The 23,108-nt window shown below is 44.4% G+C and overlaps 1 protein-coding gene across 5 annotated transcripts in view; it reads left to right on the forward strand.

The window, feature by feature from the left end:
• The window catches only part of MOB3B (MOB kinase activator 3B), a 225,480-nt gene that overhangs the window by 200,435 nt on the left and 1,937 nt on the right, over positions 1-23,108 (forward strand). For 3 of the 5 annotated variants that reach the window (XM_059924630.1, XM_059924631.1, XM_059924632.1), the window contains exon 4: positions 21,909-21,977. In XM_059924630.1, the coding sequence (XP_059780613.1) occupies positions 21,909-21,977 (69 nt within the window). Of the gene's footprint in view, positions 1-12,643; positions 14,084-21,908; positions 21,978-22,373; positions 22,410-23,108 lie in introns of those variants that run through there. The other 2 variants (XM_059924633.1, XM_059924634.1) reach the window with 2 other exon arrangements.

Raw genomic sequence — 23,108 nt, forward strand, 5'->3', positions numbered from 1 at the left:
TAGTTATCTATTTTATATATAGTCTTACTGATGTACCATCACTGCTGTCCCAGGATAGGAGAGATATTGGACTATTTATGGCCAGGTCAATTTTGGAAAGGCAGCTGGGGGACCGTTTATAACCACATGGGCTTTAAAACGATAGAGTCCCCCTGCTCGAGGTACCCATGGGGTGCAGACCAGCGCTAGCAAACTTTTTCTGAAAAGATCCAGATATTGAGTGTTTTGGCTTGTGGGCCACATCTACTCAGCTCCGCCATTGACATGGGAACGCAGCCCTAGACAACACATAAACAGAGGGTGTCACTGGGTTCCAACTTCACCTTTACTGATGGGGATTGAAATTTAAATGTCATGTAATGTTCATGCGTCAGGAAGTATTACTCTTCTTTTGATTTTTTTTCAACTGTTTAAAAGTGTAAAAATCATTCTTAGCTTATGGGCCATACATAACAGGTGTGGACTGGATTTGGGCCAAGGACTGCAATTTCCAGGTCCCTGAAGTAGAGGAAAAACAGGATTCCAAGGCCCGTGGAGAAGATGCCAGTGACAGATACTGGTTTAAGTTCTCGCTCTGCCAAGTATTAACCATGTAACCTTGGGCAGGTCACTAACCTCTCCAAGTTTCAGTTTCTTCATAGGGGAAGCACAATGACCACCCCATAGAGATGAAAGTTACAAAGTGGGACACAAAATGGTGATCAGGCCCTAAAGCTCTGGAGAGGCTACATTTCTGTCTTTGGGAGCTTGAGAACATGTTTCAGTTGGTGGTAGTCAAACTCCTAGCAATAGGCCTTGTTTTATTCAAATGAAAATTCAGTTTGTTTCATGTTTATTTACCCCATCAACATAATACTTTGTTTATACCAAAAGAATGAGATTGCTAAGAAACTACAAATTTCCTAAATCACAGGCTGACTGAGGAAGAAAAATCTCCATATGTTTTCATCAGACACACAGTAGAGGTCTTATTAAGTGATGGCAAGCTCTGTCCTGTGGTGAATTCAGCCAGGCTGACCCTCTTCTATGGAATCCTTTGTTTTCCCCAGGGGAGGTCAATTCTTCCTCCAGGGACTCATGCCCTTGAACTTCAGGTCACACCCAAAATGACAAATGATGCTTCGTCAGGGTGTTTTGAATGTCATCAAGAGCTGGACCCATTAAGCTTCTCTCAGGATAACTAAAAGTCTGTGCCTGCAGCCTAACCTAGATTGGGAATGCTTTCCCAGACTGTGCTCTTCCTTCCCCACCCCTGACCCCCATGAAAAGGCCAAGTGACAGAAGCAAATGGGGGAGAGTTCCTTACCTGCCTTCCCACAAACAGTCCTCAAAGAGCCGGGCAACCCGAGAGGTGGGCACTGGGCCATGTTGAAATCTGTTCCATCCCTCCAAAGGGCGTGTGTGCCTTGAGTTACCCGTGGCTCATCCCAAAACAAGGGGCTTAAGGAGCACCTACCAGAAACCAGTCCAGCTGTGCTGACAAATGCAGGGTATGGGAGGCAGGGAGTCAGACCCCTTATGGCTGTGTGGACCCCAAGCCAGGCTGTGGAGGAGGTGGGCAGGCAGAGATGGAAAGGAGGAGGGAGAAGCAACGGACCACGAGAGAGGACCAATACTGTGTCTTGTTGGGTTAGAGGTAGCATCGCTTTGAGCAGAAATCAGGCTGGATCCATGCACTGTCATGGTCAAGTGCTAACGAACACGGCACCAGTGAGAGGGATGGGATGGGATGGGATGGGATGGGATGGGGGAAGACATGGTTGGTAGATCTGCAGAGAAATCAGGATGTTAAAAAGCATGGAGTGGCAGATCGGGGGCTGGCAGCAGTCTGCTGAGTAGATCTTGAGAAATGCAGTGATGACGAAATGTTTTCAATTCATTCTCTTGCTTTCATGATACGCCGTGAGGCAGCCCGCCGTGCGTCCGTATCCCATCTCCTGTGGTGAAAGGACAGAGCTTCAAAAATGTGCAGCTCTGCCCTTGTAAGAACAAGTGTAAATCAAGAGACTGAATGTGTTTACATAATGTGACTTATTTTTAATGTTTGCAGGATTTGGGAAAAGAAGAGCAGTTTGATTCTTGCATGAGTACGAATAAATATTCTCTGTGGGTGGCAGGTCTTTGTGTTTATCTATCCATACATGTGTATACATGTACTTGGGGGTGTGCATATGTGTGCACGCATTCACACATACACACACATGCACACACACACATACACACACCCGCGTGGGGACCGCCCTCTGTGGCAGTGATGTGGGCTGCTGTTTAGGAACAGAATTAATCAAATAAATATTTTTCTTTCCTGTGTAGGGTGGTCTGGCCTGCCATGCTTCTATTTTTATTTCTTTTGGCTTATTTGCCACCCACATTCCTAAAAGAATGCAGAAAGAACATTTTTAATTTCTGTGTGATGGTTGGATCACGTGTATACTTAAATTTGGGAGAATTTTTTTAAATGTTTGTAGTCTGGCTGCCCTGCCTGCCTTAAAGGACTTCAGACTTGGGGATGCCAGCAAGGAAAGTCAGCAGCCCTGGCTGTGGGCCTCCCGTGGATGGCTCCACCAGTCATGGCCCTGTCCCGTCCACACTGCCCTCCCCAACCCCGGCGGCCAGGGCTGGCTTTGTATGGCTGCCAGCTCAAAGACTCAGCTGAAAGCACATGCAGATATGAGTGAAGATCTGTTCAGAGCGATGCCTTGGGCTATAGTAGACCGGCTAGGAAGACAGGTTTTCAAGTTTCAACCTTGGCTACCCTAATGAACTATGTGACTTTGACTAAGGTACTTAACCCCAGTTCTGTCGTCTGTAAAATGAGGATGGTACCACTCACCCCATAAGACTGCTGTAAGGACTGAATGAAGTCATGAGTATAAAGCATTGAGCACAGTTTGGGACATAGAATGAAGGGCCGGAAGTGTAGCTACTGCTCTGTTAGCAACAAAATACACTTTTGTCGATTCGTTAAGGCTGGGGTACTACTGCCCCATCTTGCTCACTGCATCTTTTGTGACCTGGCACTGCTTCATTTATTCATTCATCAAGTTATTAATATGTATAAAGCGTGGTTCCAAAAATCATTTAAGGTGGCTGGTGTCAGTCTCCCCCTGGAATTCCTTCTCCATCTAACAGACACAACGACGTTAAGAAAAATAGTTTTTCAAAAATGTTCAGGCCAGGTGCGCGATTCTCGCCCAAGGCACCTGCTCTTCACTCCGTGGTCTGTCTGTTCTTTGGAACAGAAGCTTCCGGGCCCAGAAGCCCCGCCCACAGGATCACTGGGGAGTAGCCGCATCCTCAGGGCTTCGAGGCCCTGAGGGCAGAAGGAAGTGCTCTGCACCCAGGGCACAGGGCCCCAGAGACTCCAGGGCGGCTCGCAAGTGAAGACCTCCAGCGATCTCCATCTCTGGAACCAGCTCTGAATGGTCCAGTTCACCCGAGGAGATTGCGCTGGGCTCGCGTTTTTGGGGAGCGTATTGGGTGGCCCTGCTGTAGGCGAAGGCCCGGTCATCCTCACTGGTTCTGCGCTGTGGGCAGAACCGAGGGCTCCTTACAAAGTCCTGCCCTGGGAGGCCCCACCCATGGAATCACCTGCTCTTCCCCCTCCCCCCCCCCCGCCCCCGCAATTGTCAAGGCACTTGGGAAAAGGTCAGTGTCATTTCCTCCGATAGGTGCAGCTTCGTGGATTCTAGAAAGCGCGAGGAGAAACACTGCAGCAGGGGAGAGCTGGCCTCCCCTGGGTGGGTGAGACGCATGGCCGCCCTGTACCCGAGGGTGGCAGGAGCTGCCCCCCCCGCCCCCCACCCCGTTTCTACCTCCTGAAGACTAGCTGCCCCACAGGGATTGGGCAGGAGAGTGGCTGGGCATGTTTTGTACTTGCGTCTTTGCTTTTCTTTTCTCCTCCTCTCTCTTGTTCCAGGGATTTCCCTGCAGCAAACAGCCTGATATTTTACTGGGCTCCCCCTTGAAGTGAAATACTGCCCTTCAGAGCTGAGGGAGACGCTGTCTGAGGGAGAGCTAACCGCCAGGCCACGTTCTTAGCACCCAGCCCTGGGGCCCTCCGGGATCCTCTTTCTCTCCTTCCTTTTCCCCTGAGGCCTGTTCCCTTTCCCTGAGTGCTCTGTCTCCCGTCCGGAGACACTTACACAGGGCGTGAAAGGATGAACAGGTGTGTTCTGGGCAGGCTCAGGAAACGGGGCTCTCCGTGCAGAAACAAACAGAAGCAAGGTGTGTGCAGGGCTGGAGGGGGGCAGGTCCCAGAGTCCTGCAGTCACTTGAACTTGCTGAGACTTTTTCTGGTAGGAGCTGGAGGGAAGTGGAAACAAGTTTCCTGCGTTTTTGGATCTTCAGCAGCAGCTCTCCAGCCTGCGCTGCTGCTGATACCAGCAGAGATTAGAGAGCGTAGGCCTTTGGCCTTGTCTACGCGTTGGAATCACAAGGCAGCATGGTATCATGGGAAATTCTGAGTCCTCCAAACTGGATGATTCGAAGACAACAGCTGATTTTGATCCTCGTAATCAAATACCTAGCACAACACCACTTCCTCCCTAAAACCACCCATGCCGCTTCCTGGAGTCCTTCTGACACCGGTGTGGCCCTGCTTCTCACAGCGTCACGATGCTAGAAGAGTCCTCCTTGAACCCTTGTCCCTGCGGGCACTCAGGAATCACCCCACGTTGCCCCGTGCGGCTCAGCTGACCATCATAACGTCCTTGCTGATGCCAACTCGCTTTTCTTTTGGTTCTCATCCTCCTTGCTCCTCCGGGAGAACTGCCGTTTCCAGAGGGACTTGCTTTGCTACCCGTGGGTTAGATCCCGAGATAAGGAAATAGCAAAGTATCTGCTTGACCTCTGGTGTAGAAAGATGGCCAGAGGGAAATGAGTATTGTCAGGAGCTGAGGACCCCAGGCCTGGGTAGGTGGGTTAGGGGTAGTTCTGGTGAAATCCTAGCACAGGCCATCAGCAGTACTTTGTTTGGAATGGGGTGGTGGGGAGAGCAGACCCTTGAGAAATGGAATTTTCGAGATGGTCAACATTTTCAATCCACACACTTGTTAGGGGAGGGGAAAATAGCCAATAGCAAAAGAAACAAATGGATAATATGGATACAACTTGGAGGTTTTAAAGCCTTTAAGAAATGGAATTTGTAGGATGCAAGGCTGCGCAGAAAGTCATTTTTCTGACCTGGCTGCCAACCCCCCGGGGGCCTAACCATGTTGTCGGGAATGAAGAAGTCTTCTCAGTTACAGGGTTTACTCATATCGCATCCCCCCCGGCCCAGCCAGAAATGTGGTCCCTGTAATTCACGCTGCAGTTCAAACCCACTTTCCCAAATCTGTCTTCATCTGAGAGGAGGCTGAGGAGAGGTGAGGTGTGGCCGTGCTCCAGCTTAGGGAGCTGCCGGGAACTGGGGGGCCCTAAGGCTGTGCTGCTGAGTGGTCGCAAAGAAGCACATTAGAAAAGGAGCACCCCTCCCCCTCCCCCACACCTTGGCCCTTTTTGGTGGACTCACCGTTTTCCTTTGTCTTTTTGGCAACTATCACCTTAACATAGCGCCTTTAAAATGTGTTGGTGAAGCTCCGTTACTGGAGAAGGAAAGTGTGTGTGTGTGTGTGTGTGTGTGTGTGTGTGTGTGTGTACCTATGCTCTGTTAGATGAGAGGCAGTTGATTGAATACTTCCCTCTTTGTGCCCGATCTAACGATATGCTGTGTGTTTCAAGCTACCCTGTTTTCATGGTGGCTGGTGGTGGGAGGGGCCCGCTTACACAAAGGTCATTTTCACGAAGCGCTGGGCCCAGTGTTCTCGTTCTTACCACACTGCTGCGCCTTCTATACCCACCTTCCTTTCATCTCTTTGTGTCCTGTTCTTCCTAAATCATTGCTTTATTTCCAATATTTCTTCCTCCCCTTTCTCCTTCTTGTTTCTCAGAATTAGCAGAAAGTTGGTGAATTAAAAACAAGAAATTGGCTTTAAAATGCTGTTGCTGTAGCACTACTATGCCCAATATATGTTAAAGCACTAGAAAAACAAAGAACCTCAGTCCTTCTCTTTTATTTCTCCTCCCAGTGGAGTAATAGAAACAGGATGTGTTTTGTCTGCTTACTTGTTTTTGTTTTTGAGGCAACCAAATCTGACCCTTATCCTTCCACTTGCTAGCTGCGTGAACTTGGGCAAGTTACTTCAGTTCTCTGAGCCTCTGTTTCCTCATCTGTAAATTAGAAGGAGCAATGCCTACTTCACAGAGTTTTGAGCAAGAAGTACACACAATAAATATAAGTGCCTCCACCATAGTAGGTATTCAGTTTGTATTTTCCTCTACCTCTCGTTTTACTGGGTCTTTAAGACCTAATAATCGTTCATCTTCATTGGATTTTCGTCTAATTAGCAGATATTTTTACAGCCCCTTGTATGTGGCAGGCCTTGTGCACCAGGGTCCAAACAGAAACAAGATATGGTTCATCTCTTCCAGAGCAATCTCTTGCTGGAACCAGGAATTAATAAAGTGTCATAGAACAACGTGAGAGGTACTGTGGGCACAAAGGGAAACCAGAAGAGGAGCACCTGAGACTTCTTGGGGACGGGGTGGGGAGGGTAGGAGATGGTGTTCCTGAGGGGGGAAAATGGTCAGGGGTCTCAAAGGATGCTGGAGTTGGGAGAAAGGTGTTTTGGGAAGAGAGGAGCAAAGGAAAGCATATATAGGGGCATTGCTATGGGTTCAACGGTAGAGAAGGAGAGTTGGGGAGTGACGGCTGAGTGACTGAGGAGTCCACACCAATGCTAGATGCTAGAGTTGGGATTTAGTTTGAAAGCTGTGGAGAGCCATTTAGGTTTTAGGTTTATGTGGAGGAGAGCCAGTAATGCAAGAGGGATTTTCCTGAAGCACACTGAGGTGACTCTAAGAAATCCTTGTGTACACAAGTTGCCTCTCTGAAATCAACATGGAGTGCAGAGTCCACAGGTCAGGAGTCCTGGCGCTGCCATTTATCAGTGGTCCCACCTTCGGCCAGTCGCTTCCTCCCTCACGGCCGGGTCTTCACATCTCTGGAATGAAGGTGTTGGACTAGATCACATCCAGATGTCCTCCCAGCTTGAACAGTAGTCTGTGATCCTGTGATTTTGTCACTCCTTTTTGGAGCTCGTTTGATAATTCCTAATGCTAACTTATTCATATGGTTATTCTAGCATGATGACTGACACCTAGCAGACATCACATTTCTATCTTTATTCCATGTGAAAATTCGATTACTGGAACGTGTGATGGTATGGTGTAGTAAGCTAAGTCAGTTGGTTTCTTTGTAGTCTTGGTCGGGTCAGAAATTATTTGCGTGACCTGGAATAAATCATTTTACTTCTCTGGACAGTTTATTCTCTCCGTGGCCAGTTCTCAAAATGGCTACACTGAGAGATAAGAGTAAGATTTGACTCATAGAATTCACACAAGTTTGTTCCATGTATATTCAAACAAACAAACAAACAAAACTTTCAAATGCTAGCAAAGATCTCTATTTTAATTTTAAATGTTTTAGATTAGAAGTGGCTGAGTATCTTACGCAGAAGATATGCTGATTTCATCCACCACCACCATTCCCCACAAAGACTAGGCAAAATCATTTTAACTTCATTTCCAAAACTAACTATGATTTCAATGTGGAGATTTGGTCTATTTCTCTTTTTGTTTTTTAAATGTCTGAAGCTTATTTTTTTAGGAAAAATTACATGTATATTAAAAATATCTAAAAAGCTAGAGAAAAGGCAAATAAAAGGCAAATATAAATAATAAAAGGCAAATATCAGAAATAGAAAACATATATTATTCCATTCACCCAGAGGTAAACTTATCATGCTGGACTCATACTTTATATTTTTTCCTAATATAATTGGATCAAACCATACATACTGTTATGTGACTTTACCAAAATATCCCTCATCATATATTAATATATAACAAAGTTTTAAGGGTCTGTTCAGATTCAGGCAATTTGAAATGGTGAGTTCCAGTGCTGGTAGAAAGCAGTGTGATGCAGGTGTGTGCAAAGTGATGGAGGAACCCGGGAAGGGAGCTAATTAACCCTTTCTGATCTTGAAGGATATCAAAGTTTGCCAGGCATAGAAGGGCAGAAAGCATTTGCCAGATAGAAGAAACAGCCGATGAGAAGCTACTAGAAACGTTACAGACCAGGGCTGTTGGAGAACAGGGAGGAGTCTAGTTTGCCTGATGGGTGTGGTGAGTGGGCTGGGCTTCAACAGGAGGTGAGCAGGGTGGGTGGATCCAGTTAAGAACAGCTTTTTTTGCCAGGCTGCAGAGTGTGGACTTTGTTCTGCTGAGAGTCGGGAATCAGGGACTTTGCAGAATCAAGTTCTGCCTCACATTAAAGCAATGGTACTGACTGAGCACAACCAAAACCTGACTTTACTCTTTTCTTAAGAATGGATTTTTAAAAATCTGGGTGCTTGCAAAGTCTTCATGTACAAACTAAATACAGCCTTTAGGAACATTTCTCAGAAAATTCACACCACCTCTGCAGAAACCTCTTAAGCACCTGTTGGAGTTCTTTAGTGGACTTAATACATGGTGGGTTCAGATAACTCCTGCAATGGCAAATTCATCCCTAGAGAGCAAACTGCATAGGAGTCGTTTAAGCCACTCTCCCCGATAGGAAGGAACGTGTTTGGCCCTGCTGGATGCCTGCAGGAGGGCTCTGATGAAGAGGAAAGCCATGGAACCCAATATTGTCTGTCTTTTTTTTTTTGGTTTGGGGTTTTTTTTCTCAGAACCAGTTGGTTTTTAGCCAGCCCATTGGCGCCACCCAGTGGGAAATCGCTAGAATACAGCTGTGAAGGCTTGTAGGCTTTCGCAGGGCGGATCCAACTGAGACGTCCTTCCTCAAGTTTCAGATCTATCTCAACCATTCGTTCCCTGTAAGAATGTTAAGAGGCCTCATAGTAAACAGTTTTTCTCCTGCATTTGAGGCTGCACGGTGTGGTGAGGAAAGCACTGGTCCTGGCTTTTCACAGACTAACTCAGTGGCTTTGCTGAAGTCCCATATCCTCTCTCAAACTTTTCCCTCTTCTGCTTTCCTTAAAAAAAATAAATAAATAAATAAAGTCTTCCATATTTCTAGTGTCTATAGTCTTTTTTTTTTTTTTGAATTTATTTATTTATTTTTGGGTGTGTTGGGTCTTCGTTTCTGTGCGAGGGCCCTCTCTAGTTGCGGCAAGCGGGGGCCCCTCTTCATCATGGTGCGCGGACCTCTCACCATCGCGGCCTCTCCCGTTGCGGAGCACAGGCTCCAGACGCGCAGGCTCAGCAGGTGTGGCTCACGGGCCTAGTTGCTCCGTGGCATGTGGGATCCTCCCAGACCAGGGCTCGAACCCATGTCCCCTGCATTGGCAGGCAGATTCTCAACCACTGCGCTACCAGGGAAGCCCTCTATAGTCTTTTAGTGGCATAATTGTTTTGGTATTTACCGATTGCACTTGTAACTCAAAGTGGCATCAGTCTGGATAAAGAAAAACTGTCTCTTTGGCATTTTGAAAATTCAGGAACGATTGCAATTAATTGTTAATTAATATAAGTCAATATCACTCAAATGCATATTCATAAGAATGTCTCAGAGGCTTTAAACCATGGTCATGTGGTGTAGTGGAAAGAGCTGGGCTTTGCATCCAGATAGACCTGAGTTTAGATCTCTACTTCTGCCACTTTCTGTGTGACTTTGATAAGTTATTCTCTGTCTCTGTGCCTGTTTCCTCATCAGACCAATGGGGATGGCAAAGCTTACTTCACAGGATCAGGGTAAGGGTTACATGAAGTGATATCTGTAGAGCCGTGAGGGACACTGAGACTAAACAACGGCAAACCTTTGTTTGATGGAAGCAACTGTTACCATTTAAGCTCGGCAGCTTACCGTTCACCGTACCTGTTCACCTTGAGCACATCACTTCTGCTCTGAGACCTGGATTCCTCTTCTGTCAAAGTTTTACAGAGGCAATGATATTAATATAACCACCCGAAGCACCTGCAACTCGTAGGGGCTTAACAAATGCTAGTTCCTTTCTTTCTGTAATCCTGACCCATTGCAAATAATTGAGAATTAGTTATAAAGGCAAAGCTGTCTTCATCCCATGATCTCTCCTTCACTCTCGTGCTCTCACTCTTTCAAACACACCCGCACACACCCACACACACACACGCGCGCACACACACACATACACACACACACACTTTGTATTCCCACCTAATTTTTCCCATCTCTGTCACAAAAAGTTAACCAAAAACACAAGAACCTTTGGAAGCTTAACAGAGGAACAGCGAATTCCTTTTCAGGTTGTCATCATCTATTTCCATCCCCCCACACCAGGTGCCTGGGTCCTTATTCAAATAGGTGTGCGCTTACCTGTCTCCCCGCCCCTGCGTCCCCATCCTGCCCTGGCCCCTCTGCTCCAGCCACAGCAGCATCAGATCCCTGGCGGGCTCCACCTCGACTGTGCTTCCCTCCAGCCACAGCCCCTCTTCTCCCGTCCCCCTTCTCCCACCCTCACCTGTCAGACTCCTCCTCCTCTAGGTTGTGGAGTCCATCTCCGTGGGTACGTTATCAGAGAAGTCCTCTCAAGACTCTGCCTTCCCAGCACAAAGCTGCTGCCATGTTTGTGCTTCTGGAGAGATCAGGAAAGGGAATGAATGCGTACTCTGTCCATGAATACTTTTTAACCTTCCCACTCACCTCAAGTAGGCCTCACTGGTCTGCTTCACAGATGAGGACACTGGGAGCCCATTCATTGCTGGATTACACAAACATTTTATCCACCATCACTTACTGGGCACTGGGGACACAGCACAGACCGCAGACACAGCCCTTTTCTCTGTGGGTCTTACAGGATCTTACAAGGCATGAATCCAGGAGGCAGGAATGAAACAGAAAGACTATCCTGGTTGTGAAGAAGGGTGCTATGAGAGAGCAGAAGAGGAGGTGATGCCCTCTCTTGGAGGTTCGGAAGGGTATCCCTAGAAAGGGGCCACTTCAGCTAAGACCCAAAGGCTCAGGGAGGTCACACAGGGTGGTAGTCAGGGCAGAGTGGGATGGGTGGATTGGGTTCTACCACGCGTCATCTCCTCCTCTAAATATTAACATTTATGTCATTGTATTCTATGTCGTTTTCTCCCTGATAGACTGTAGTTCCTTGAGAACATTGACCTGATCTCCCAGGCACCTGGTCTGTAGCACAAGTACTGAGCATAAGTAAATGGTCACTTAATTTTTCAATATATGTATCTCTACATAATTGCCTTACTTAATATTATAAGGGTGCAAAAGTACCTAGATTCTGTTCTGTATATTTGGTTATTTTTTTAACCAGCACATTGGTGTGGTTTTCTAACAGAGTCTCTGAGCAGCTGGCACGCCTCTTCTCAAGCTCCTCTTACTCAGATGTTTCCTGTTGGATGGGGGGCGCTGGAGGGTGAGCGGGGGTCAGCATGCAAGAGAGGTAGCAGCTGGCGTCAGCTCTGCAGCAGGTGGACCTCAGAAGCAGCTCATTCATCTCACTAAAATATATGAAACGTGTCCTCCTAAATGCCACAAGGCACAAGTCTTCTTCCCCAGCCTGCGATCCAGGACATTCCTGGGGATGAAAGAGGAGTTGCTGCCCCGTGCCAGGCACTGTGCCAGCGGTGGGGAATTCAGCGAGGGTTTCTTCTTCCTGACACCTTGGAGCTCACAAGTAGAGCCAACACACATGCCCATCGCCCATGTGCGTGCATGCGCGCACGCACACACACAGGTGTACAAACTGGCTCCTGGCACGCAGGCCTCCAGGTGGGCACAGGTGGAGGGCATGGCTGATCCACAGTGGGAGGGGCGGGAGTGCCTGAAGCCCTCCCAGGCAGATCAGAATCATGTTGCTGGAGTTGGGAAAATGAATGGCAATTAGCCAAGTAAAGAGAGCAGGGCGTGGTAGGAGCAGGCCACGGGCAAGAGCCTCGCCTGTGCAGAGACCCAGAGAAGGAGAACAGATGGCACATTTGGGATCTATAAATGCCCACAAGAGCATTTATAGAAAGGCCAGCTGGTTGTGGTTGACTGTCAGACACGTTGGGATAGTCTTCATTTCTATTAAGAAATGTCCTTCCTCCCACTTTTCTTGACTTGTACCTATCCTTCATTTTTTTCATCTTTGATTGAAACTTAGGTAAAGAGAAATTGTGCTCTACTCTAAGAAAAACAGCCGTCTAAATCCAATTATCATATCAATTTGTAAGTGATACTCGACTCCTGATGGGGAGACAGCTGGGAGTGGTGGAGACTGGGGCAAACTGGAGAGTGTATTCTCCATCTGAAGAGGACAGCAATTCTCAACTCAGCTGCCCAGTGGCTCCAGATCTTGCAATTTTTCCAAAACACAGAGCAACCTGGATTTTTGGCAAGTTAGCTGAGGTTTTTAAACAGTGCTTTGATTTAAAAAAAAAAAAAAAAGCCTGCAGCCAGTGGAACACATCTGTATGCTGAGCCTTATTCCTGGGCCATGCTTGCAACCTCTTGTTTAAAGGCTCCAGAGGTTGCCAGGGTATTTTCAGAATCCTTCAACAAGTCATTGCTCTGCTTATAGTTACTCCTAACCATCCTTCTCCCCCTGCTTTCCAGAAAGAGATGACGAGCAGGATGTGTCACTAACGCCCCATCTTACCCTACGGAAGGAAGAGGAAAAGCTGTTTCCTCCTGGAGTCCCGGGCCGGCGGGAGGGAGACCTCCCTGGCTGAAAAGGCGCACCTACTTCCAGGAGCAGGCAAGCTGGAGACCAGCGGTGACTCCTGAGAGATGTTCCCCGCTCACTTCGTGTGCTCTTAACCCTCTGAGTGCTGCTAGCCGTGACCTGTGGACCTGGCCAGGAGAGAAGGACGGCCCCTCACCCATCCTGGAGGAAGGAAGCCTCTGCACTTACATGCGTGTCGCAGTTCTGCCTGTGACCTGCCACCTAAGCTTTACTGGAATTCAGGTTTTGAGACTGAGATACTTAACTTGTACTTTTCCACTTACCCGTCTCATCAGCCGGCTGCCTTTTCTGTAACGTGTTTTCTAAGTACCCAGTGAATTTTGGAACTCTGGATGCACAGCCAGTTTTTCTCTAACAAGCCTTCCTGTGTGGTCCCTGCAGGCTCTGGCCCTGATGCCGTGGTCTTGTCTGGGAGGTCTGAGGCCCGTCCCACAGCATCAGTGCAATTTCCCCCATAAGCAGTTTTACCTGGGACCACTCCATGGGGTGGCTTGTCTTGCCCCAGATAGGGTCTGCACACTTTCATTGCAGGGAAGAGACTGGTCTCTAGCCTAAGGCTAACTAGTTACCAGTTCACCCTCAACAGAATGTGTTTTTTATAACCACACCATTCCTTGTCTCTTCCATTCAAGATATTTTTTTTTCCCTGTTTCCCCGAAGAGAGAAATAAAAGGAAGTTATAAATGACCAAGAATGATCAGCAGATGCCCTGAGCCAAATTAGTGCAGTGTTTGTTCATTATTAAAGGGTGTGGTGGCTGTCTTCACACAATACTGAAATTTCAGTGAAAAAAAAAAAACCCAACAAAAGTACAATGGGTAATTTGGTGCCTGTAGCTGAAATGCCCAGCCCATTGATTCGTAATCTTCCCAGCCGGCCCTCTGAGCTTCTAGATCCAGCCGATGTTTTCTTCCTCTTCCTCTACGCTCTCCCTTCCTCTGCCCTATGATATTATGGCACAAAGTTAATTTCTGCCCGGATGATGCTTGTGCCACAGTTGCCAAGGTAACAGTGGAGCTGGAGCCAACTCTCTTCTCCCATCCTTCCCAGTGTTTCTATCCCAGTAGACAGAATCATTCTGTGCTACATCCTGCCTTTTGAAAGCTAAGTGACTTTTAGCTGAAGCAGTGTTGCCTTCTCTGATTCATTCGCAAAACCGTGGTGGTCCTGAGAGCCTGTGACTAGGGCGTGATGATACTTCCAGGGAGCGTTTGAATTCGACAAAATAGCAGTTGGTGGAGGGATGTAGATAAGAATGTATTAGGGCATTTCAATGTAATACTGATTAAAGAATAACTCAACAACTCTGATTTTGTTTCATTGCATGTAATGTGTTAAAGCCATTTGGAGCTGCCGCGAGAGCGTAGAAAGGCATGAAGTCTTTCTTGGTCCAAAGTGAGAAAGGGTCAACTGTCTGGGCACCATGGCATTCTGTGTTGACCTAACCCGGCAAACCAACCCTTGCTTTGTATCTCGTTAAAGTTGTCTCATGGAATCCAAGTGCTGCTACCTCTCTCCGTATTATTGTGCTCTGATCAACAACAAACATACCTTTTTTGTTTTTTGTTTTTCTACTTCCTAAGTAACTTTGAGAGGACAAGATAGGCAAAGATTTTTCTCAGCGTCATTTTTGGCTGAAAGGATATCTGACTGTCCTAAGGATCCAGAGATCAGACAAATGAGCCCATCTTCCCGACCTATGCACGACGCAGTTAGTGCCACATGGGAGTGTTGAGCAGTGAGACAGAGAAATGACAGCATGGAGCCCAGGACCTGGGAGGAACTCTGAAGCTCTGCACGATGGAAAACACAGGAGTTTTGCATTAAAAAGTTCCTGCATTTCAATAATGCCTGATTAAGTAGGATGCTGGACTCTGAAGACTTTTGTTATGAAGTCTTTTGAAGGTTATTTTCTGTTAACTGTTCATGCATATTCAATTTCCACTCGATTAAAAAAAAATACAGATTTTTTTTAAACTTCTTGGAACAATTTTCTCCTGGTTATATTGCTTGCTGCACTAATCGGCACTTCTAGAGTAAGTGTTGGCAAACCACTCTTACGTTTTAATTACAGACTGTTCCTATTCCCTCAGAACTTTGTTTGGCAAATTCTGAAGAAAATCATTACAGACGATCTTTTATCTCTTTGGCCTGACTACATCCTAAGTACCTCTCCTGGCACATGGAGATCTGAGCTCCTGGCAGCCCTTCAGGCATCTCCTACTCTCTGGGTCTGAGATTGACATCTTGCTTCTTCCTCCTAACCTGGCTCGCTCTCCCTCTTTTCCCACTATTTTTTTTTAGTTGAGTAATACGTGTATCCATGATTTTCTTTTTTTTTTGAGAAATGTCAAAGTGGAAATTTCAAAAAGGAAAGATTACAGTGACATCCATATACCCTTAGTTGTCATTCTCTTTAGTTAATGGATTAGAGTCCTTCTTTTATGTATGTGTGAGGTGTGTGTGTGTATGTGTGTGTGTGTCTGTGCGCATGTGTATGTGGGTCTTTCATGACACTGACATTAGTAAAGAGTTCTGGCTGGTTTGTTTGTAGGATGTTCCACAATCTGGCATTTTTTTCTGATTGTTTCCTCATTATTAGATTCAGGTTAAACATTTTTTAGCAAGAATACTATGTAAGTGATGTTGTTTCTTTCCTTTTGCATCGTATCAGGAAGCATATAATGTCTAGTTGTCTCTTTTTATGATAAATATTAAGCTTGATCAGTGGGTTGAGGTGTTATCTGCCTGATCCATTCACTATTAAGTTCCGTAATTCATTATAAAGATCTGAAATTCAGTATGCATACATTTTATAGAGTGTGAGACTGTACATATGTGCTTTCCTTTCCTAATATTCACAAAGAGGTCCAGGATCTCCAAAAGATTACAGCCATTGCAGTTAGATGATATAGCAGTGACAGAGAATTCATCTTTTCCCATTTAACAGAAAGAAGAGGACACAAAAAGTTTCCCTCTGCAGGTAAAGCATGAGTATGCTGACAAATGAGAATTTGTGTAGTCCCTGAAGCCAGAGTTAAAATATATATAACTTTTTTTTCTCCCATCCTCAGTGACCTCCCATTCAGACCGATGGTTTATTTTAGAGAGCGTGCATTTTCATTGATGGTGATTGCCCAAGGGTGCAAAAATTGATTTGAGTGGGGAGGAAATCTTATATATTACACTGGGTCATGGCCTGACCATAGTACATATACAGATATGAAGTATATATGTAGTATTAAAATTCTGTAGGGATAGGGAGATGATTAGGAATAAAATGTCTAAAAAGGCTCTTTAGGAGGATGATAATTTTTAAAAATTGCGAAATACTCCTCTGGAGTCAGTTTCTACTTCTGAGATTTCTCATTTTCTCTTCCTGGGGTGTTTGCTCATTTCTGAGGGCCAGGATGAATGGAAGCAACTTCGAGAGATTTCTTAAGCTATTCCTTCTACCCTCCCAGACCACATCAGTAACATTCCAGGTGAAAAACCAATTCTCCTCTCCATGATCTTCAGGCACAGAAATTCTGCAGCAACCTCTGGTATAACCCACAGACCAGATTCCATCTGAAATCCTTCCATTCAACTTGAGCTAAACTATTATCTTTGCATTTCAGCTCACCTTTTCTAGTATCCTACGTTAAGATCCAAAGACTGTATAAGTAAAAACATACTAAGTGAGAGCTTTATTTGCACGTCCACTAAATATTTGAAGACTGTTACCAGATGTCTTTCAGCCTTCCTCCATTTATCATCTCCCAATGGCGGAATTCTCTTGGAAATCTTGTTGCCCCACTGCTAACATTTCTATACTTCAGCCTGAAACCTTCCCAAAGCTCTCCATGTCACTGTGCATTATGGATGTAACTAGCAGTGAACATTAAGAAATTACTGCATGCTTTCTCCAAAGTATGTTGTGTCTTTGCTAACTCTTGACTTGATTTTATACACTTATAAATTTTCTTTTCTATTGTATTTGCCCACACTAAATCCTTATCTATATTCTGTTCCACCATTTTGCTTTATCTTCTTGAGCTTCCTTCCTTCCTACCTTTAGCATTCCCTGTAAGATCACACTGAGTTATTTTGTTTTACTCCCCTCTTTAATTGGCAAAGCATTAGGGGACGTGGATAGAATTTCTCTTATCTGTTTGTGGTGATTATGTTATTCTGGTCATTAATGGAAGCACATCACTTCCTATGGTCTCTAAACTTACACCACTTCCACACCCTATGGGTATCACACTGTGAGAAAAAGAAATATCATAGGAAAAGTACAGCCACCAAGGAATGTGTACAAAGGCAAAATCACTGAAAGGAGTCTGATGTGTCACTTGGATAATACTGTTGTCCTTTGTGCTTTGATCATTTTAGTTCTTAATGAAATAGGTGATTCTCCCCTAGAGTTAGTGAAACAAAGCGTGTTTTGGAACTAATGGTTTTTTTTCCCCTGCTTTTAAAAATATATCAACAAAAAAACTTATAACAGGTTGTTTCCCTCTGGGCAGTTATTAATTCTGGGTAAGCATTTTTCAATGAATAAATAAGGAGTTTTGTAACTTTTAGAGGGAAGAGTCCATTTCTAATCTGACAGTTAAGCTGTTTTACTAGCTTTTAATGTTCTAATTTCTAAGTTTTTCAGTATCTTTTCTAATTGCATCAGAAAAAAGATTTAGCATATTTTTAGTTCCATTTGTGATTAAATTAAGGGTTTGGTTATAAGAACAGACTAACAATTAAGAAAAATTAAAATGCAAGATAAAACTAAAGGATATTTATGAAATCAGTTTTATGTGAGCTTAGGAATTCAAATGTTACAAATAAAAGACACATAACCATCTTCTATTTTGTCTTTTTTATGTGTTTGCTTTATTTCTTTAACAAGCATATTCTTCATCCTGCAACAAATAAATGAAAAGAAAGGTTAACTCTACAAAAAACTACTTCAAAATTTATTTTAGACCACATGCACATCTTTGTATTTTAGCAGAAGTTCCTTTATTCTATTACAAATTTTCCCGGGAGGGTGTCATGCATATTGTGTAGCTTCTCAACAGATTAATGTTGTACATCTTTTTTCTTGCAGTAGGGTTCAGTATTAAGTTTGGTTAACAACCTGGCATATAAAGGTAATAAGTCTAGATTATAGAAAAAGCTCATCAACCAGAGTAAACAAACCTGAAGTTTAATCTCAGGTTTGCCACTACCTTATTTGTATGACCTTGGGTAGTATATTTAATTGTTCTGTGCCTCAGATTTCTGAACTGCAACTGGGGTCCTAGATTTGTTCCTATGTAGCTTATAATTATTTTTGGACACTGATGTAAGATTAAAATATTAACATATTTGGAAAAGCAGAAATATGTAAATTCTATATACTTGTATATTATTGATATTAGTACATTTACAGTCACTATGTAATAATTGTAAATGACTCCAAAAGTAGCCCCTGTTCCTAATAGCAACAATAGAATACTATGTCTGACAAAAGCTGTTTGTGACGAGGTGATTTCTACACACAGGGCGGTGAGGAATGAGACTTCTAGAACTCAATCACACATATAAGGGTTTCTCAGTTCCACTGTCTGAAATGTATACCAAGAAGTGACAAAGAGGCGGGCTATGGACTGAATTTGTCCTGCAGGCATGTTTTGTTGGACCTACGTAGATTGTAGTTGTTGTTGTTTAACTAGCTACTGACATTTAAAAATTGGAAAATTTGACACATGAAAATCAGAATTTCTGGCTTCTCTTAGAAAATCAGAAGATCTGGCCACACAAGGCTGTTGTTTCCAGGAATTGGCTGAGAAGTGGCTGACCCATTTTGATGGAGTTGTCTCTCTAATGTACCACTGTCCTCACCACTCCCTGTTGCCGCACAGACATATGGCTGGTTGTCAGTTACCACTGTCCTCTTACACTGGGATGCTTCACTCATGTACGTTTCTTGCCACTCCCCTAATGCATTTCAGGTCACAGCCCCTGCTTTACCATGTCTAGAGAGTCCCCTGAGGAAACCACTATTTTAATTTTCAAATGTATCCCCATACACATTGAATACCTGCTGTATTATTATATTCTCCCTAGTAACCTACATTGTATTAATGATAATTAATGGAAAACTGTCTTAGAAGACAATAAATTCAAACCAGATGCCTTCAATCCTTCCACCCAACAACAGCAAAAATTGATACTCCCATAAGAAGCTTGCTTCCCATGGAAGCTAAGCCGATCATTAAATCTATGCAATCTTTCAATATCCTAAATTCTTAAATTTCAACTTTGCTTCCAAGCAGACTTCATTGCTACATTGACCAAAATGATAAAGAACTGTCATTGGGAAGCAATCGTAGTGTCATTTATAACAATTACATATTTTATCTGATTTTTCTATTTCATTGTGAAGTAGATTTTAACAGAACATGTTATTTTAACGGAAACTTCTTGTTTTAATGCAGGATTCATCATCTAACTGAGTTTTCATGAAGACAAAAAAACGAACAAAAATTTCCAGTACTTAATAAATTAAAACCCCAATGAGGACATCCAATTCAAGCTAATTAAACTTTGATTGAGCTTATAAATATTACTGCATACTAGATTAAGTTGAATAACTGCTCCAGAGGAAATCGTATCATATAACTGAGATGTGACCTCACCTATAACCAAATCAGCAAAGGATAAGAGTGTAAGCATTTTCAAGAAATATATAGAACATAGAGGCACAAAGGTATCAACAGAATCCTATGTTTATTAACCCAGAAACAATATTTTGGATAACTGTTTCTCCATAACTGTGCATATAATGTCTCTACAATGATGTATTTAGTATTGCTAAAAACTACATGCTGACATCCATCCGTAAGAGGCAGCAGCATTTAGAAAAATCGTACATGGTGACTTGTTTATTTATCTAAAGGCTAATTATTTCACTTAGGGCAGAGATGCTGAGGTCTTTTAGACAGGATGAAGTTTGGTGGGAGAAGTTAACGTTGGCGGGACATGAGGAACTGGGCCGCCCACCCCTGCCCGGTCTGTGGATGAGAATATAGTCCCTTCTTTGCTCCAAACCTCAGATTAAAAGCCTCAGTTCCCCTCTCTCCCTCCACTCCTTGCTGGCGTCACACGTGCTGGTCACATTCACACTTACGGCCTCTGCGCTGGCCATTCCCCTGCCTGCGTGCTCCACCCCCAAATACCCTCATGTCTAATTCCTTCTCCCCTCAAGTCTTTGCTTGAATGTCACCTTCTCACTGGGGCCTCTGCTGGTCACACCTGCCCACCAAGACTCACAGGCCCCCATTCTCTGGTCAAATTTTCTTTTTCCCATAGCGTCTATGTTGTGTAATTTATTTAGTAGGTGTATTGTGTATTGTCTGTCTCCCCCAACTAGACTATAAATTCCATGTCATCAGGGATCTCTATTTTGTTGATTGATGTATACCTAGCACCTAGAAGAGAGTGTCTGGCACATAGTAGATGCTCAATAGACCTTTGATGAATGAATGAATGAATGAATGAATTCACATGGCAGACAAGTGCCTAATTAAGATCTGCTATCAGAGAGAGATTAATTAACAGCAATGTATAATAATGATAATATTAGATGCTACTAACACCAAAAGTATACATTTGAGTGCATACTCTTAGCACACGCTAAGCGTTTTACTTGGATAATCTCATTTAATGGTCATGGTGACCCCATGAGGTGGGTTATCTATGTTTATCCCCATTTTAAAGTCAGAGTTACCTAAGTAATTTGCCTGAGGTCACAAGCAAGAAAGTGATGACACACGGGGGTGCTCCAGAGCCCACACTCTGCACTAAAGGAATCACCCCCCCCCCACCCCACCCCACCGCCATGAGGCATCAGGCTCTTCTCACATTGTCTTCCTCTCTGGAGATACCGGGGCCATGTCATGTAGCAGTTCAGCCTTTAGTTTCTTTCCTGGCCATTTGTTAACGTGATTGCAGCAGTGCTTCTGTGACCAGTCCAGCTGTGGTCAGAAAGCATTTCTATTCACAAGATGTTCATTCACAAATACAGAGTGGACCCTTAGTCAGAGATTAGGCGGGACAACAGATCTAACGGGGACACCAAGGAGGTCAGAATAACTGGTCCACAGAGTGTTGAGTGGTGTGAGGCCAAGACCAGAGGCCACAGTGAGGTCCCTGAGTGGGCAGGGGACACAAGTCCAGGAGGAATCACCCAGGTTGGGAGCAGGGTGTTCCTATGATCAATTGAAATGTTACCTAAGAAACTTCTAGGTCTTGCTCCCTGCTGTGAAATGGGAAGAATAAAAGCATGCATTTCACTCCTCCTTAGAGGAAAACAAAAAGACTTTTAAGAATTAATAAACAGGACTTCCCTGGTGGCGCCGTGGTTGGGAATCCGCCTGCCAGTGCAGGGGATGCCGGTTCGAGCCCTGGTCCAGGAAGATCCCACGTGCCACAGGGCAACTGGGCCCGTGCGCCATAACTACTGAAGTCTGCGCGCCTAGAGCCGGTGCTCCACAACAAGAAAAGCCACCGCAATGAGAAGCCCACACACCGCAACAAAGAGTAGCCCCTGCTCGCCGCAACTAGAGAAAGCCTGCGCACAGCAACGAAGACCCAACACAGCCAAAAATAAATAAATTTTAAAAAAGAATTAATAAACAGAAACACCCAAAGCAGAAGATTAGCTTTGATTATAAGAAATTTGAGAAACTGAAATTTGAGAAACTATCACAGTTAATTTTTGCTGATTTTTCTTCTCTATGAAAAAAATTAATGCATTAATTCTTCAGCCATAATGTAAAATATGTGGTTACATGAACTATTAGAAATATACAGCCGAGAGGCTAGAGCAACGAGCGGCTGAGGGATTTATTTATGCATGTATTCCATGGGCTAATTTAGAAATGAATAGGAAACACACTGAATTTGAAAAGCAGCCTCCATTCCATCCACCTGACTTATGCAGCTTCCTTTGAGGTCACCAGGAGTCGTGCAGAGCGTAAATGTTCACAAGTTCCTGGTTCTACTGGGAGATCTTTAATATGTCAGGACATAATGCTGGCCTATGTTTTAAGGCTGGATGAAATTAGTATGCTACGATGAGATGAATGACTTTTACCTTCCTGTTCCTAGGGCTCCGTGGATATTATCCGTGAAATGATTCAACCGTCAAACATAGAGGCAGCATTTGTCAAAAGAGGAGTGAGTAGTGGAAGTATTTTTTTAATAGTAAATCATTAGATTCAGCAACTATTGAACCAAGTTAAAGAAAATTCATTCAAAAGGTGAGCCCCATTTCACACTCCCAGGAAGAATTTTTAACACATTTCCAACCTTAGCATGGGCTTCCTGAGGTTGTACAGATCACACCAGGTGTAGCTTTGGTATTAAGTACTAACAGGGCGTTATCTAGACATTGAATTCAGTAAAACCCTGTGAGCACATGGATTTGAAATAAAAGAAATAAACAATTGCAAGTCTAGAAAGTTCCTAAGAGCTGTAAGCTATAAGTTATTGCCATGTTAGCATTCAGGAACAAAGATTGTGCTGCCCTTGGGTTCATGGCATTGCATTGAAATTTGCGTTCTCTCTCCTAAGTGACTGAAAAAGGACTTCTGTGCGACTCAAATAGAGAAACATGAAAGGAAGGTACCCAAGCCCGTCACTCACTGCCAAGAAGAAGAGAAAATAAATGAGGGAATTTTTACATGAACATTCTCTGGTGCTCATAGATTCCTGTTACCGTGTGGGAAAGGACTAGAAACAGAACACATGGGTGTGCTGAGTGCTTTCAAGGGAGTTAGGAGGACATTTTTGGGGGAAGAAGGGCTAGGCATTAATTTACTGAGAATCTACTTTGTGTCAAGCACTGTGTTTGGTACTTGACCTATCTCCTCCCATCCCCTTCTCACAACTGTTCCCTGAGGGAAGTATTGGTGACAGCAGCCATCCGTAATCTGTTGCAGATGTGGTGACCGAGTGCAGTGGCTGGGGGGCTGGGATGAGCTCACCCAGGGACAGGCCTTGCTCTCATCCAGTGCTAGGCATCGTGCCAAGCATTTTACTCTGATTATCTGAATTAATCCTCACTCCAGTCCTTGGGGTAGATACTATTGTTATTATTCCCATTTTACAGATGAGGAAACTGAGGTTGAGGAGCAAGAATCTTTTTCAAGGTCATGCAGCTGGTTAGTGGTGGAGCTGGGATTTGAACCCAGGCAGTCTGTCTCCAGACCCCCTGCTCTTCATCACTAGGTTACATCGCTCCAACACACACACTTCAGCTATTAAAAAGTTATTCCTCCTTTTACCTTGTTCACTTGCTACCCTGGT

Source organism: Balaenoptera ricei, chromosome 6 (genome assembly GCF_028023285.1).
Source record: "Balaenoptera ricei isolate mBalRic1 chromosome 6, mBalRic1.hap2, whole genome shotgun sequence".
In the NCBI taxonomy this organism is placed as follows: Eukaryota; Metazoa; Chordata; class Mammalia; order Artiodactyla; family Balaenopteridae; genus Balaenoptera; species Balaenoptera ricei.